At 40.4% G+C, this 14,224-nt stretch overlaps 1 protein-coding gene across 1 annotated transcript in view; it reads right to left on the reverse strand.

Moving 5' to 3' along the window:
• Nucleotides 1-12,513, reverse strand: part of crm (cramped chromatin regulator) — a 268,092-nt gene extending 255,579 nt beyond the window's left edge. The window contains 3 exon segments of the mRNA XM_070093321.1: nt 12,203-12,242; nt 12,245-12,428; nt 12,491-12,513. Of these exon segments, the coding sequence (XP_069949422.1) occupies nt 12,203-12,242; nt 12,245-12,428; nt 12,491-12,513 (247 nt within the window).
• Between the last annotated feature and the right edge of the window lie 1,711 nt (nt 12,514-14,224).

Raw genomic sequence — 14,224 nt, forward strand, 5'->3', positions numbered from 1 at the left:
TTTTACCCACTTTAGCATTAACCCTTTCAGGGTTTCGGCAATACTAGTACGGCTTACGCACCAGGGTTTTTGACATACTAGTACGCCTAAATTCTAGCACCCTCAAATCTAATGAGAGAAAGCTGGTAGGCCTACATATGAAAGAATGGGTCTATGTGGTCAGTGTGCACGGTATAAAAAATCCTGCAACACACAGTGCGTAATGAGAAAAAAAAAACTTTGACCGTGTTTTTGGATTAAAACAGTGACTTCGCACAGTATTTTTGTATGGTATTTATTGTTGTACTCTAGTTTCCCTAGTCTCATTTTATATAATGGAAGACATATTACAGAAATTGAGATGATTTTGACTGGTTTTACAATGAAAAGTACCTTGAAGTTGAGCTCAAAGCAGCAGAAATGTTTGATTTTTACCTAAGTTCAAAAGTAAACAAATCATCCTATGCATCAACTGATGAGTCTAATATTCTTTCACAAGTGCACTGATATTATTTATACCATTTCTACACTAATGCAGTAGCCTGCATAACAGTAAATCTTCTATTTTTTTGTGAGAATAAAAATTCAAAGTGGAAAGCAAAAGAATGTAAGAGGGGCGTGGGGACGTGACTAATGAACAGAGGAAATGTTATTTTAGTGCCAGGAATGTCTTTCTTGTTTATTCTGGACCCTATTCAGAAATTGGCATCTTTTGAAATTTGTGTGAAATTGGCAAAATTGCTAAATTCTCACCACTGTATTGGATAGTTGAAATCGGTAAATGGGTAGTTTCTTGTACTCATTCGATAGAAAAAATGGAGTTCTAACAAAATAGTTATGATTTTTTGTCGACTAGTACACTGGAATTGGCCGAAAACAGGGCTCAAAGTGGGCAAAATCGCTGATGCATAAACATCGTCGAGACCGCTAACTTCGCAAGAGCATAATTCCGTAAGTTTTCCATCAAATTTCATACTTTTGTGTCATTATGATCAGGAAAAGATTCTCTGTCTTTTCATAAGAAAAAATAATTTTTTTTTTTTCCTCATCTTATACATATTATAAGCATTGAGCATGGAAATGTCCAGAAGATGGAAAAAGAGTTTTATGTACCATTTATAACTCTTGCGAACACAATCAGCAAACCCAATCTGCATGTCACATTTGTCCACTGAACACATACTGAGGGTGTAATCAATCACAGCTGCAGGTTTTAGAATGGGTTCATTGCTCTCTCTCTATGCTGCCTGCCAGTGTTTGTCATTTCATTAGGATGAACTGATGACAACAGTGTGACATCTCATTTGTCATGCCACCGAAATGCCATGATGTCATTGGCAGCAAACACCTGCACCTCACATCTTTGAGTGCCAGTGTCGAACCTGGGCATATTTTTATGATTTGCATGCACTGTGCCACACATATCTGTCATGTTCACTAGCAAAAAAATCACTGAGTGAAGGGCTTGTGTACCAGTTATCAGTATATAATATATGCCCCTTACCAAGGTATGGTTCTATCATTGTTCTAACCACATCACCAGGGATGCCCAATAACTTCCTGGTATTTTGCAATGTAAAACTTCCAGTGTACACAATAATATCCAATACCAGACCACTGTAACAATCACAAAGCACAAACAACTTTATACCAAAGCGTTTCCTCTTGCTTGGTATGTACTGCTTGAAAGAGCCTTCGTTTGAACAGAATCAAAGACTTGTCAATTACAAGCTCCCTGAAGGGATAAAAAATACATATTTAATTTCTCTTTCAGATACACAAACACATTCCTAATTTTGTACAACCTGTCATTTCTGTCAGGCCTGGTTTTGTCTGAGAAGTGAAACATACGTAATACAGTGGTCCATCGTTTTTCGTAGTTAATCCATTCCTGGAGTTGCTACTATTAACGAAATCTACGATGTGCGAATCAATTTTCCCCATAAGAAATAATGTAAATACAATTAATCCGTTCCTGACACCCAGAAATATTAAAACAAAAAAATTTTTTTACATGAAATACACATGTAGTACATAAACAATACAATGGGAAATGATGAATGAAACATTAACAGCATAACACTTACCTTTATTGGAGATTCTTCTTAGTGTATGGGAGACTGGATGAGGAGAGAGATTGGATTGTTTACAGTTTGGAAGGGGAATCCCCTTCCAGCAACACCTCAGGTACCAATTGCTTCTCTGGGGTTGCTTCTCTTCTCTGTTTCTTAATGCCACTAGGACCACCTTGAGAGTCACTGGAGTCCTGTCTCGCAAAATAACTGTGGAGAGAGCTCTGTTTCTGGCATCTCTTTAACACTTCCCTAAAATGGCCCAAGACTTTGTCACTGTACATATTTCTCACCTTTACCACAGGCTTGGCACTAGGAGCTTTCTTTGGAGCCATGGTTGCTTATTTAGTACTTGCAAGCACTAAAATGAGTGGAATATTATGAAATATTTCGTAGGAGCACTTGAGGGGACCTTCACTCACTGGTAAACAATGCCAGACTGGCTGGGTAGGGAGGCCGCCCCGGCTCACACAGTGCATACGCGTCCCGGACGAACTACTATTCGCGAGTCAACCTATGATTAGCGAGCCCATGTTTATATGAAAATATCCCTATGATTTTCGAAATCTATGATTCCAGAGAACTACGAAAAGCTAGGGACCACTGTAGTAGCACAAATCGATTCACTCCCATTATATCAATGAAACCTGGGGTTGCAATCAGGCAGTCTGTTGACCAGTATGATTTCAAACTGTGCTTACACACATGTGGCATAAGCATTATTGTGGCAAAGAAAAGATACATCTCAGCCACAGTTGTCTCCTTCCACCTGTGTTGCCATAAGCTTCGTGAAAGTATTGTGTTTGCCATGGTGAACTCATAGTATCAGTTGCTTTCCCTGACAATAATTTCCATCAGGGGTTCGTCAAAGAATAACTCGAAACATTCCAGTTCACTGGCATTGTTCCCCAGTGCACAACATGGTCATATTCCACTTTGGCTGTCATCAAACTGGTGGGGATTTGGAACAAAATTGACAGCCTCCTGCCAATCCCAGGTGCGGTCTGCTGGTGGGTACTTGACAATGGCAGGTGGTTGTGGTTGTAGAGGTTGTGGTTGTGGAGACTGGTGTGGTGGGTGGGTGGGGGATGGTGGCCTTTGTTGTAGATCAGCTGAGGCAGCGGCGTGGGTGACAGCGTGGGTGGCAGCTGGTGCCTCACCACCGGCACCACAACTACCACCACCATGCACATTTTCCATCCTAACTGCAACACTATCATCATCACTTTCACTGTCTGTTCCTGTTGTACAGCCACGGGATGTACTCTATGTACTCCTTCCCCTTGGAATAGCATATGGCACACTACCAGAGCGCATATATCGTCGTATATACTGACGCTTCAATGGAGAATATTCCACTTCACTATCACTATTGGAACTGGTTTCAAGAGCTTGTAGTTCATATTCACTATCACTATCATCTCCAATGCTAATATCTTATTCTGGGATTTGGGAAAATAGGAGTACAACTGAACATGAACAAGATGGCCCAGCAGCAGAGGTGGAAGGCTGAGGGTGATCTGGGTTTTCCTCACTATTACCGATATTATGGTCATTAGTTTCAGTCAAAACCTCACCAAAACCTTGAAACTCATCTTCACTGGCACTTCCATCTGTATTAGAACTGTCACTGGGGAATAAGTGTCCCAATTCGCCAAGGAGTGAGGAGCTTCTTACCACGAGGCATGGCCACGAGGCATGGCAAACAACATCTACTAAAATGGCATTCCCACAATGCACCACTGGGTCCCAGATTTTTTTTCTACCGCGCACACCAACCACACACACCCATTCTCTCACACCTAGGCCTACCAGCCTTTTCCCGCGAGATTTGAAGGCACTAGAATTTATGCGTACTAGTACGACATGGACACTGGCGCGTAAGCCGTACTAGTACGGCCGAAACCCTGAAAGGGTTAAGTCGTTTCATGTGATAACCTGGGTTATTCACTGCACAAACTCATATACAGCCTCTCCTCACTTAGCGACATACTCGTTTACCGGCAACTCGACTTACGATGGGTTCTCTGACCACCATGTATACCTAAATAATGTATATTAGAGCTGATTTCCTCTATTCTGTTTATTACAATATATAGTGGACCCCCGACATTCGATGGCATCGACATTCAATAAATCCGACATTCGATGCATTTTAACGCAAAAATTTCGCCTCAACATTCGATGGAAAACCCGACATTTGATACAATTCGAACGAGACGTGTCCACGTGTGGCCTGAACTGCACCATGTGTGCCAGTGTTTACAAGCCAGCCAGTGTGCGCGCATCTAAAAATACATTCGGTACATTCCATATTATCCATATTATCACTGTTTTTGGTGCTTGTTTCTGCAAAATAAGTAACCATGGGCCCCAAGAAAGCTTCTAGTGCTAACCCTTCGAGAAAAAAGGTGCTAATGACTATTGAAATGAAGAAAGAGATAATTGCAAAGTACAAAAGTGGAGTGTGTGTGTCAGAGTGCATGATGATTTGGTAAAGAAATTGCCAGCAACTAGTGGTGATGTGAGTGAATTTAAGGCCAGCAAAGGTTGGTTTGAAAGATTTAAGAATCGTAGAGGCATACACAGTGTGGTGAGGCATGGTGAGGCTGCCAGTTCAAGTCCTAATGGAAGGGGATTCCCCTTCTAAACACTAACACCATCCACACTCTCCCCTCCTCCCATCCCATCAATCATCACCAGATCTTTATTAAAGGTAAGTGTCACTTATTCTATTGTTATTAATCTATTGTTATTGTAATTATTCTATTGCATTAAACTTAATATTTCATGTGGTAAATTTTTTTTTCATACTTTTGCGTGTCTTGCACGGATTAATTTGATTTCCATTATTTCTTATGGGAAAAATTAATTCGACTTTCGATATTTTCGACATTCGATAGCTTTCAGGAACGGATTAGTATCGAATGTCGAGGGTCCACTGTACAGTACACTGCTGTATAAACATTTAAAAATATAAGAAATGTTATAAATGGTGCAAAGGTGACACTGAAACAATATCAAAGATGGTTAGCACAAACACACTACCATTATAGTATGCTCCTCACTTAGTGATGAATTCATGTACTGGCGTTGTCTTAGGAACTGAAGTCCGTCTTTCAGTGAGGAGAGGCTGTATTTCCCTCACTCCTGTTAATTGTACAACTCATGCTTCACTGAGGCCATAAGCTCTAGTCATGTCCACCACACATGAACCACTTTTAACCCTTTCAGGGTCCAAGGCCAAAATCTGAAGTCACGCACCAGTGTCCAAGAATTTTCAAAAAAAAAAAATTGTTATTTTTTCTTATGAAATCGTAGAGAATCTTTTTGTGAAGGTAATAAAACAAAAAGTACGAAATTTGGTGGAAAATTGACGAAATTATGCTCTTGCGAATTTTGATGTGTCAGCGATATTTATGAATCGGCGATTTTGCCGACTTTGACTCCCATTTTAGGCCAATTACATTATTCCAATCAACCAAATTCTTAGCTATTTCACTAGTATTACTTCTATTCTATCGATTGAGCACAAGAAATCGCCAAGTCAACTGTTTCAACTACAAAATAAAGTGATCGGAAATTGTTAATTTGGCCAATTTAACACAAAGTTCAAAATATTCCAATTTCAAAATAGGCTCCAGAATAAACAATGTAGATATTCCTGGAACTAAACTAACATTTCCTCTGTTCATTAGTTACATTTTGAGGCTTTACAAATAAATTCCATTTTGATTTTTTATTCACATAATGAATTTTTATTCACACCATAAAATAGAAGATTTACTGTTATGCAATACTGTAATAATTGTATAAATATCATCACCATATTTGTGAATGTATATTAGACCCACCAGCTGACGTGTATTAGATGTGTGAGGTTGTTTGTTTACTCTTGAATATCGGCAAAAATTTAACATTTCTGCTACTTTGAGCTCAGTTTCAAGCCATTTCCAGTGCTAAAACCAATCAAAATCATCTCTATTTCTGTAATATGTCTTCCATTCTATCAAATGAGAAAAAGAAATCGCAAATACAACTTTAAAAAACATACGAAAAAACACTGCAAAGTCGCTGTTTTAATCGAAAAATCATGATTTCAGTTTTTTTCTCATTATACACAGCGTGCTGCAGGATCTGTTTTATGTGGTGCACACATACCACATAGATGTATTCTCTCATATCTAGGCCCAAATGTACCACTCACAGTTTATCAGAGTGAGCTGAGCTCAAGACGTAGATCTACGGTTTGGACACTTACCGTAAAGCCGTAGATCTACGGGACGGACCCTGAAAGGGTTAAGCTTGTCTAACATCTCAATTTTCTTCGTAACTCTAAAACAAACTTTTTCTTGCCACTTCCAGCTTCACTCGCAAGACTCTTGGGCGCTATGGTTGTTTGGTAGGTACGAGATATGGTAATGAAAAGACCAATTCACAAACACAGACCTGACAATGGCTTGACCCAGAGGCAGAAGGCCTGAGAGCCCACTGCATGGAGGGGAAAGATGAGATAAATATCCCTTCATCCAGCTGGCGGCATTCCAAATTTTTTTCCCCACCCAGAAACGTAACTGTGTAAAGTAAATTTCAGTGTTATATAAAAATGTGTCGCAATTTTGCATTGGTGTAATAACCAAAACATGGTAAATAAACCTGTGTAATATAATGGCCTATTGTATATATCACATTCATTAGCATTATCTACCACCTCAAATACCTTAGTGAAGAAGTTCGTCAATTTGTAAGGCAGAAATGCCCCTTTGTAAAATCATGATTAGGTTCACTGATCAATTTAACTTCTTCAAGTTGGTTTCAAATGAGTGCCGTAATAGGCAACTAAAATACTGGGAGCAAGAGTCTAATAACACATTTTCTGTATAAATTACTAAGTGCAAAAAGAAGAAAAACTTTATTTTTTTTTTTTAGTCACCCTGCTTCAGTGGGATATGGCCAGTTAGTTGAAAATAAAAAAAAAGTTGGTTTCGAATAGCCTCTACAATTATTGATTCCATCAATTTGTCGCACAATGGAGGTTAGGCAAATTGGTCTATAGTAATTTGAAGCTAAGGACCTGTCTCCTCTTTGTAGATAGGTATCACATTTCTCATTTTCCACTTAGCTGGCACTATGACAGTTTGTAGTGAATTGTTGATAAAATTAGTTAATGGTTTACTAAGTTTCTCCTTACATTCCTTTATAACCCTTGAGAACAGTTTATCAGGGCCAGGGACATGTAGGATTTTAATCTACCTATTTGTCTGCAAAAACAGTGATTATGTGTGAGTGAGGTGAAAGTGTTGAATGATGATGAAAGTATTTTCTTTTTGGGGATTTTCTTTCTTTTTGGGTCACCCTGCCTCGGTGGGAGATGGCCAATTTGTTAAAAAAAAAAAAAAATTGTCTGAGAACTGTATCACTAGTGACTTTGATCATGCATAACTTATTTTTGTCCTGACCTATATATTTTTTTATTTCTGGAATTTCTCCAGCATCTTCCTGTATAAAAAATGAAATGAAATAGGTGTTGAAAATTTTAAACATTTCCTTGTCACTGATGGTAAGCTGACCTGAGTAACCCCTTCTCTTAACCCCTTGACTGTCGCGGTCGTATATATACGTCAAAGGAGATACCTTGTTTGACGTATCTATACGCATAAATTCTAGCGGCTTCAAATCAAACAGGAGAAAGCTGGTAGGCCCACATGAGAGAATGGGTCTCCATGGTCAGTGTGCACCATATAAAAAAAATCAGGGAGCCAGTGGTGCATTGTGGGAATGCCAGGAGGAGGAGGAGGAGGAGGAGGAGGAGGAGGAGGAGGGGGAGGAGGAATAGGAGGAGGAGGGGGAGGAGGGGGAGGAGGAGGAGGAGGAGGAGGAGGGGGAGGGGGAGGAGGACGAGGAGGAGGAGGGGGAGGAGGGGAAGGAGGAGGAGGAGGAGGAGGAGGAGGAAGAGGGAGGAGGAGGAGGAGGGAGGAGGAGGAGGGAGGAGGAGGAGGGAGGAGGGGAGGGAGGGAGGAGGAGGAGGACGAGGAGAGGAGGAGGAGGAGGAGGAGGAAGAAGAGGAGGAGGAGGAGAAGAGGAGGAGGAGGAGAGGAGGAGGAGGAGGAGGAGGAAGAGGAGGAGGAGGAGGAGGAGGAAGAAGAGGAGGAGGAGGAGGAAGAAGAGGAGGAGGAGGATGAGGAGGAGGAAGAAGAGGAGGAGGATGAGGAGGAGGAAGAAGAGGAGGAGGATGAGGAGGAGGAAGAAGAGGAGGAGGATGAGGAGGAAGAAGAGGAGGAGGAGGAGGAGGAGGAGGATGAGGAAGAGGAGGAGGAGGAGGAAGAAGAGGAGGAGGAGGAGGAGGAGGGGGAGGAGGAGGAGGAGGAGGAGGAGGAGGAGGAGGAGGAGGAAGAGGAGGAGGAGGAGGAGGAGGAATAATAATAATAATAATAATAATAATAATAATAATAATAAGTAATAATATGTTCCCTTGAGGCATGAAAACAGCTCACCCCATGACAGTGACAAGATAAGGGGAGATAACATCTGATAAGAGCTGACGCTTGATGAGCGTAAACGAGGGTGGAGGGAGGGGGCAGCTGAAGAAAAGATTAGATGACCATCCCCCTCCCTTTGTTTTTGCTGGTACACAAACATTTGTCTGTCTGCCAAGCTCCCTGTCTATCCCTCTAGCTCTGTCTCAGAGAGAGCCACAAGACTGTGTCATCATCACGTTTACTCACATCTTCAAGCAGAGTATAGCACTTTGTCTGGATTTTTTGGGTTATCCTAGGTAATTTACACTATGTATACTTGTATTTATGTGTACCTGTGAGACAGAGATAGACAGACAGAGAAAGAGAGAGACAGATTGAAAGAGATAGAATGAAGGAGAAAGACAATTAGATAGAATGGAGGGGAAGCAGCATCCAACCCCATTGTTTTGACAGGCAGTAGGGGGAGTGAGTAATGAGACAATACGTCATTTTGACAGCTGCGGACTCCTGACTCAAAACAATTATAAGCCACACACTCGCACACAAGACAAGCTTGCTGAATGGAGATAATAGCAGTTATATGAAACTATCTAGTGACTATATATTTATTTTTTTATTATCACACTGGCCGATTCCCACCCAGGCAGGGTGGCCCGAAAAAGAAAAACTTTCACCATCATTCACTCCATCACTGTCTTGCCAGAAGGGTGCTTCACACTACAGTTTTTAAACTGCAACATTAACACCCCTCCTTCAGAGTGCAGGCACTGTACTTCCCATCTCCAGGACTCAAGTCTGGCCTGCCGGTTTCCCTGAATCCCTTCATAAATGTTACTTTGCTCACACTCCAACAGCACGTCAAGTATTAAAAACCATTTGTCTCCATTCACTCCTATCAAACACGCTCACGCATGCCTGCTGGAAATCCAAGCCCCTCGCACACAAAACCTCCTTTACCCCCTCCCTCCAACCTTTCCTAGGCCGACCCCTACCCCGCCTTCCTTCCACTACAGACTGATACACTCTTGAAGTCATTCTGTTTCGCTCCATTCTCTCTACATGTCCGAACCACCTCAACAACCCTTCCTCAGCCCTCTGGACAACAGTTTTGGTAATCCCGCACCTCCTCCTAACTTCCAAACTACGAATTCTCTGCATTATATTCACACCACACATTGCCCTCAGACATGACATCTCCACTGCCTCCAGCCTTCTCCTCGCTGCAACATTCATCACCCACGCTTCACACCCATACAAGAGCGTTGGTAAAACTATACTCTCATACATTCCCCTCTTTGCCTCCAAGGACAAAGTTCTTTGTCTCCACAGACTCCTAAGTGCACCACTCACTCTTTTTCCCTCATCAATTCTATGATTCACCTCATCTTTCATAGACCCATCCGCTGACACGTCCACTCCCAAATATCTGAATACGTTCACCTCCTCCATACTCTCTCCCTCCAATCTGATATCCAATCTTTCATCACCTAATCTTTTTGTTATCCTCATAACCTTACTCTTTCCTGTATTCACCTTTAATTTTCTTCTTTTGCACACCCTACCAAATTCATCCACCAATCTCTGCAACTTTTCTTCAGAATCTCCCAAGAGCACAGTGTCATCAGCAAAGAGCAGCTGTGACAACTCCCACTTTGTGTGTGATTCTTTATCTTTTAACTCCACGCCTCTTGCCAAGACCCTCACATTTACTTCTCTTACAACCCCATCTATAAATATATTAAACAACCATGGTGACATCACACATCCTTGTCTAAGGCCTACTTTTACTGGGAAAAAATTTCCCTCTTTCCTACATACTCTAACTTGAGCCTCACTATCCTCGTAAAAACTCATCACTGCTTTCAGTAACCTACCTCCTACACCATACACTTGCAACATCTGCCACATTGCCCCCCTATCCACCCTGTCATACGCCTTTTCCAAATCCATAAATGCCACAAAGACCTCTTTAGCCTTATCTAAATACTGTTCACTTATATGTTTCACTGTAAACACCTGGTCCACACACCCCCTACCTTTCCTAAAGCCTCCTTGTTCATCTGCTATCCTATTCTCCGTCTTACTCTTAATTCTTTCAATTATAACTCTACCATACACTTTACCAGGTATACTCAACAGACTTATCCCCCTATAATTTTTGCACTCTCTTTTATCCCCTTTTATCCCCTGAAGGAATGTAGGAAGAGAGGTAGGAAAGGACAGTTGAAGGAATGTAGGAAGAGAGGTAGGAAAGGAATGCAGGAAAGGAATGAAGGAAATTAGGAAGGAAGGAATGATGACACACGACCATTTACCTAGGATAACTACATAACACAACTGCCTGCTAATACTTTGAAGAAAACTGCTCAGACGAGGTGTTTTGTCTTTGCACATAAAAAAAAACTTCCACAAAAATGCACACACACTGATTTTATGCGTGAGGAGTGTAAAACACCATTGTGTATGACACCATGTTTCAAAGAGTTCCACAAGCTGCAGAACTTCTAGGAGTATGTTCAGTGACTGTATATTGGTATATATATTATAGAACAAAAGTAATAAACAATTTTTTGTATTGTTTGTTTTTGTAAACAAGTTTGTAAACAATATATTGATAATTATGTTTGTGTGCTTATTGTGTTGTATACAACGAGTGTATATATGTACATTGCACCTTACTTTGGTCTCACAGGCCACATAAGTTATGTAAAAAATAAAATAGTGAAAAATACAACAAACCTTCAAATACAAGTAAACCAAAGTTTACCGGGTGAGCGGCAATCGCTGCTGTTACCATATGCGGCTCATTTTCTGCAAACTTCATGCCTCTATATCTGGGTAAGTACTGATGGGAAAATTTTTTTGGGGGGACTAAAACAATCGGAAAAAATAATCTTAACACTTTCATAAGAAAAAATAATTTTTTTTTTCCTAATATTTTGCGACACCAGGAGACACTTCAGTTTTGGGCGTTTCGACAGTCAAAGGGTTAAACTTGCTCTCAGGGTTGGAAAAAAAAAATTCCGTAAAATGGTAGATAATCTTTTTCTGAAGGTCCAAAGGGTTGGTAAACGAGTACATCGCTAAGTGAGGAGAGGCTGTACTGTACTGTAAATACCTAATCTATCTATCTATCTCACACGCACACATGCATGCTAATGTGTGCAACTCCCCCCCCCCACACACACACACAGACAAAAAAAAAATAAACCTAAGCTCAATGAACAAATGTACAGAATTTAATCATTTCAACATAACCATCTAAGAAATAGAGATGCCACTAACTTGTTAACCCTTAAACTGTCCAAACAGATCTACGTTCACATGCATAGTGCTCCAAAAGTAGATCTACTTTTTTTACATGTTTTCAAATATAACAAAAAAAAATGTAGATCAAAGTTTTTTTTACACATTTTCAAATGTAAAAAAAGAAAAAGAAGCTCTACCTTTTTTTACATACTTTGAATGTTGAAAAAACGTAGATCTACGTTTGGACAGTTTAAGGGTTAAATAACAGAAAATCAAAAAGACAAGACAAACACTGTATTACTTGTTGTGAGGAAGAAACAGTTTTTTTTATAAAATAAAAAATGAAGTGATAGTTTTTTAAATATAAAGAACATATTTATTAAAATTATAAAATGATATACAAAATACTTTTCACTTCCTTACCTTCAATCTGATTGAGTTTTTTCAAAGCTCGGCAAATGGGGGGTTCTGACAGCTAACACTTTTTCCTTTCACTCTCACGCTAGTGGAACCTTTTCTTATGAGTTCCTGTAATTTCTGGGCTTTGCGCTCATCCAAGGTACCACCAATTTTCTTCCGTAATTCACCATAATTTATCAGACCATAGAGCTCTTGGGTTGCCTTCTTCACACCTAATGAAAAATAAACACTTGAAAGCTACTGAACATACAGTAGGTCCCCACTTATACGGCAGGTTAGGCTCCAGGCTACCGCCGTAAAGTGGAAATCGCCATAAAGTGGAACACCCCTTTTTTTCCACTTATAAATGCATACAAATATTAGATAACAAGTTTACACTAACATATATTAAGTTAGCAATAGAACTAGGCATCAAAAAACAATAAAAAAAGTACAATACACGCATAGTGCACTCATTACTTACCCTAAAATATTTATAGTCTTAATCTAGGGCGAGACAAGTAGTATTTATTGTAAAAAATCAAGTGTGGTATGTATGGTAGTCAGCCGGGCTACCATACCAGGCCAACCCACCCACACATATATTCTATGATATTTAAGCATCCCAGAGCGATAAAATGTATATACAGTTCACTCATTACTTACCTTAAAATATTTGTAGTCTTAATGTATGGTCAGGAGTAAGTAAATGAGATAAAACGAATAAATGAGAGAGAGAGAGAGACAGTGAGTACATGAGGGAGGACAGGTGCAGAGCTATGTAAACAAACCAGGCAGACGCAAGTTTTGTGAACAAAGTGTACACGTCTGGTATGTGTACAAGTTACATTGTGTAGAAGTTGTCTCTACATTGATATGGTAGAATAAATAAAGAATAACACTCCCATTCTCATGTAACACCATTTTTAGAAGAAATGGCACTGTGAGTGAAGGCAATGGAAATAAGTCACTCTGTCTGACTTTTTTGGGTTATCCTAGGTTCTCAACACATATGCTGTTATGTATGATAATCTATGTAACTGTATTTGTGTATACCTGAATAAACTTACACAGCCGCAGCAAGCAGCAACAAGGCTGCTCCTATATCTTGCCGTCCCCTGGGCCTATCCGAACTCCAGTGATGGCCAAATTGCAAGTACTGCTGCAACAACATGCAAGGAACCTATAGTGACATAAAAACTGACGGTGACAACAACGAAATGGACTAAATATGACAAAAGAGGGACCGGCATTCAAGTACCAGACCTGCTGCCAGACGTGAACCAGACATGAGACGTTTTCCACTACAATGAAATAACTGACCTCCATATCAACTGCACCAGTGTTTAACGGGAAGACAACATGGCAGAAAACCTGATCAACTAAATCTCCAAGGAAATGACAGGTCTGTAGGACTTTTTTCTTCAGTGCCAAACGAGGGAAAGAATTGAGCATTTAAACATGGCTGACCGGCATCCAAACAGCCGCTACTGCCAGACGTACAACTAGCGAAGTGAAATTCTCATCTTTACTGACGTTCATCTGTTGACAGTAGCATCATATCTGTACCACCATCATATCACCTGTACCAGTGCTAACGAGAGGGAAACACAGGAGACATCGTCAAATCAACAGTACAAAACTCCAAGGTTATAGGTCGGATATCCCTCAGTGCCAGTCGTGGGAAAGAAGTGAATAGTTAAACAGTCAAGGTTAATGTTTTAGTAGCTGACCTATATTCAGCTGACCAGTGTACAGTGAGAGAATCATAGCAGAAAACGCCAAATATATCTATAAACTCAAGGAAAGTCAGGTTGTAGGTGGCGTTACTCCCCTCAGTGTTTTAAAAATGGCTGAGTCAGCAGAACAGGTCAGGAGACAACAACACGACACAACCCCCGATAAATGGAATTGAGGGGGATTTGGAAGGATAAAACCATGGATTAAACCTTTCTGATCTACCAGAATGGAAAGGAGTTAGAAGTTAATAGGTGAAGCCAGACTGTGAAGTGAGATGGGAAGGGGAGTGTGTAATAAGGGGTTAAC

Source organism: Cherax quadricarinatus, chromosome 3 (assembly GCF_038502225.1).
Source record: "Cherax quadricarinatus isolate ZL_2023a chromosome 3, ASM3850222v1, whole genome shotgun sequence".
NCBI lineage: Eukaryota > Metazoa > Arthropoda > Malacostraca > Decapoda > Parastacidae > Cherax > Cherax quadricarinatus.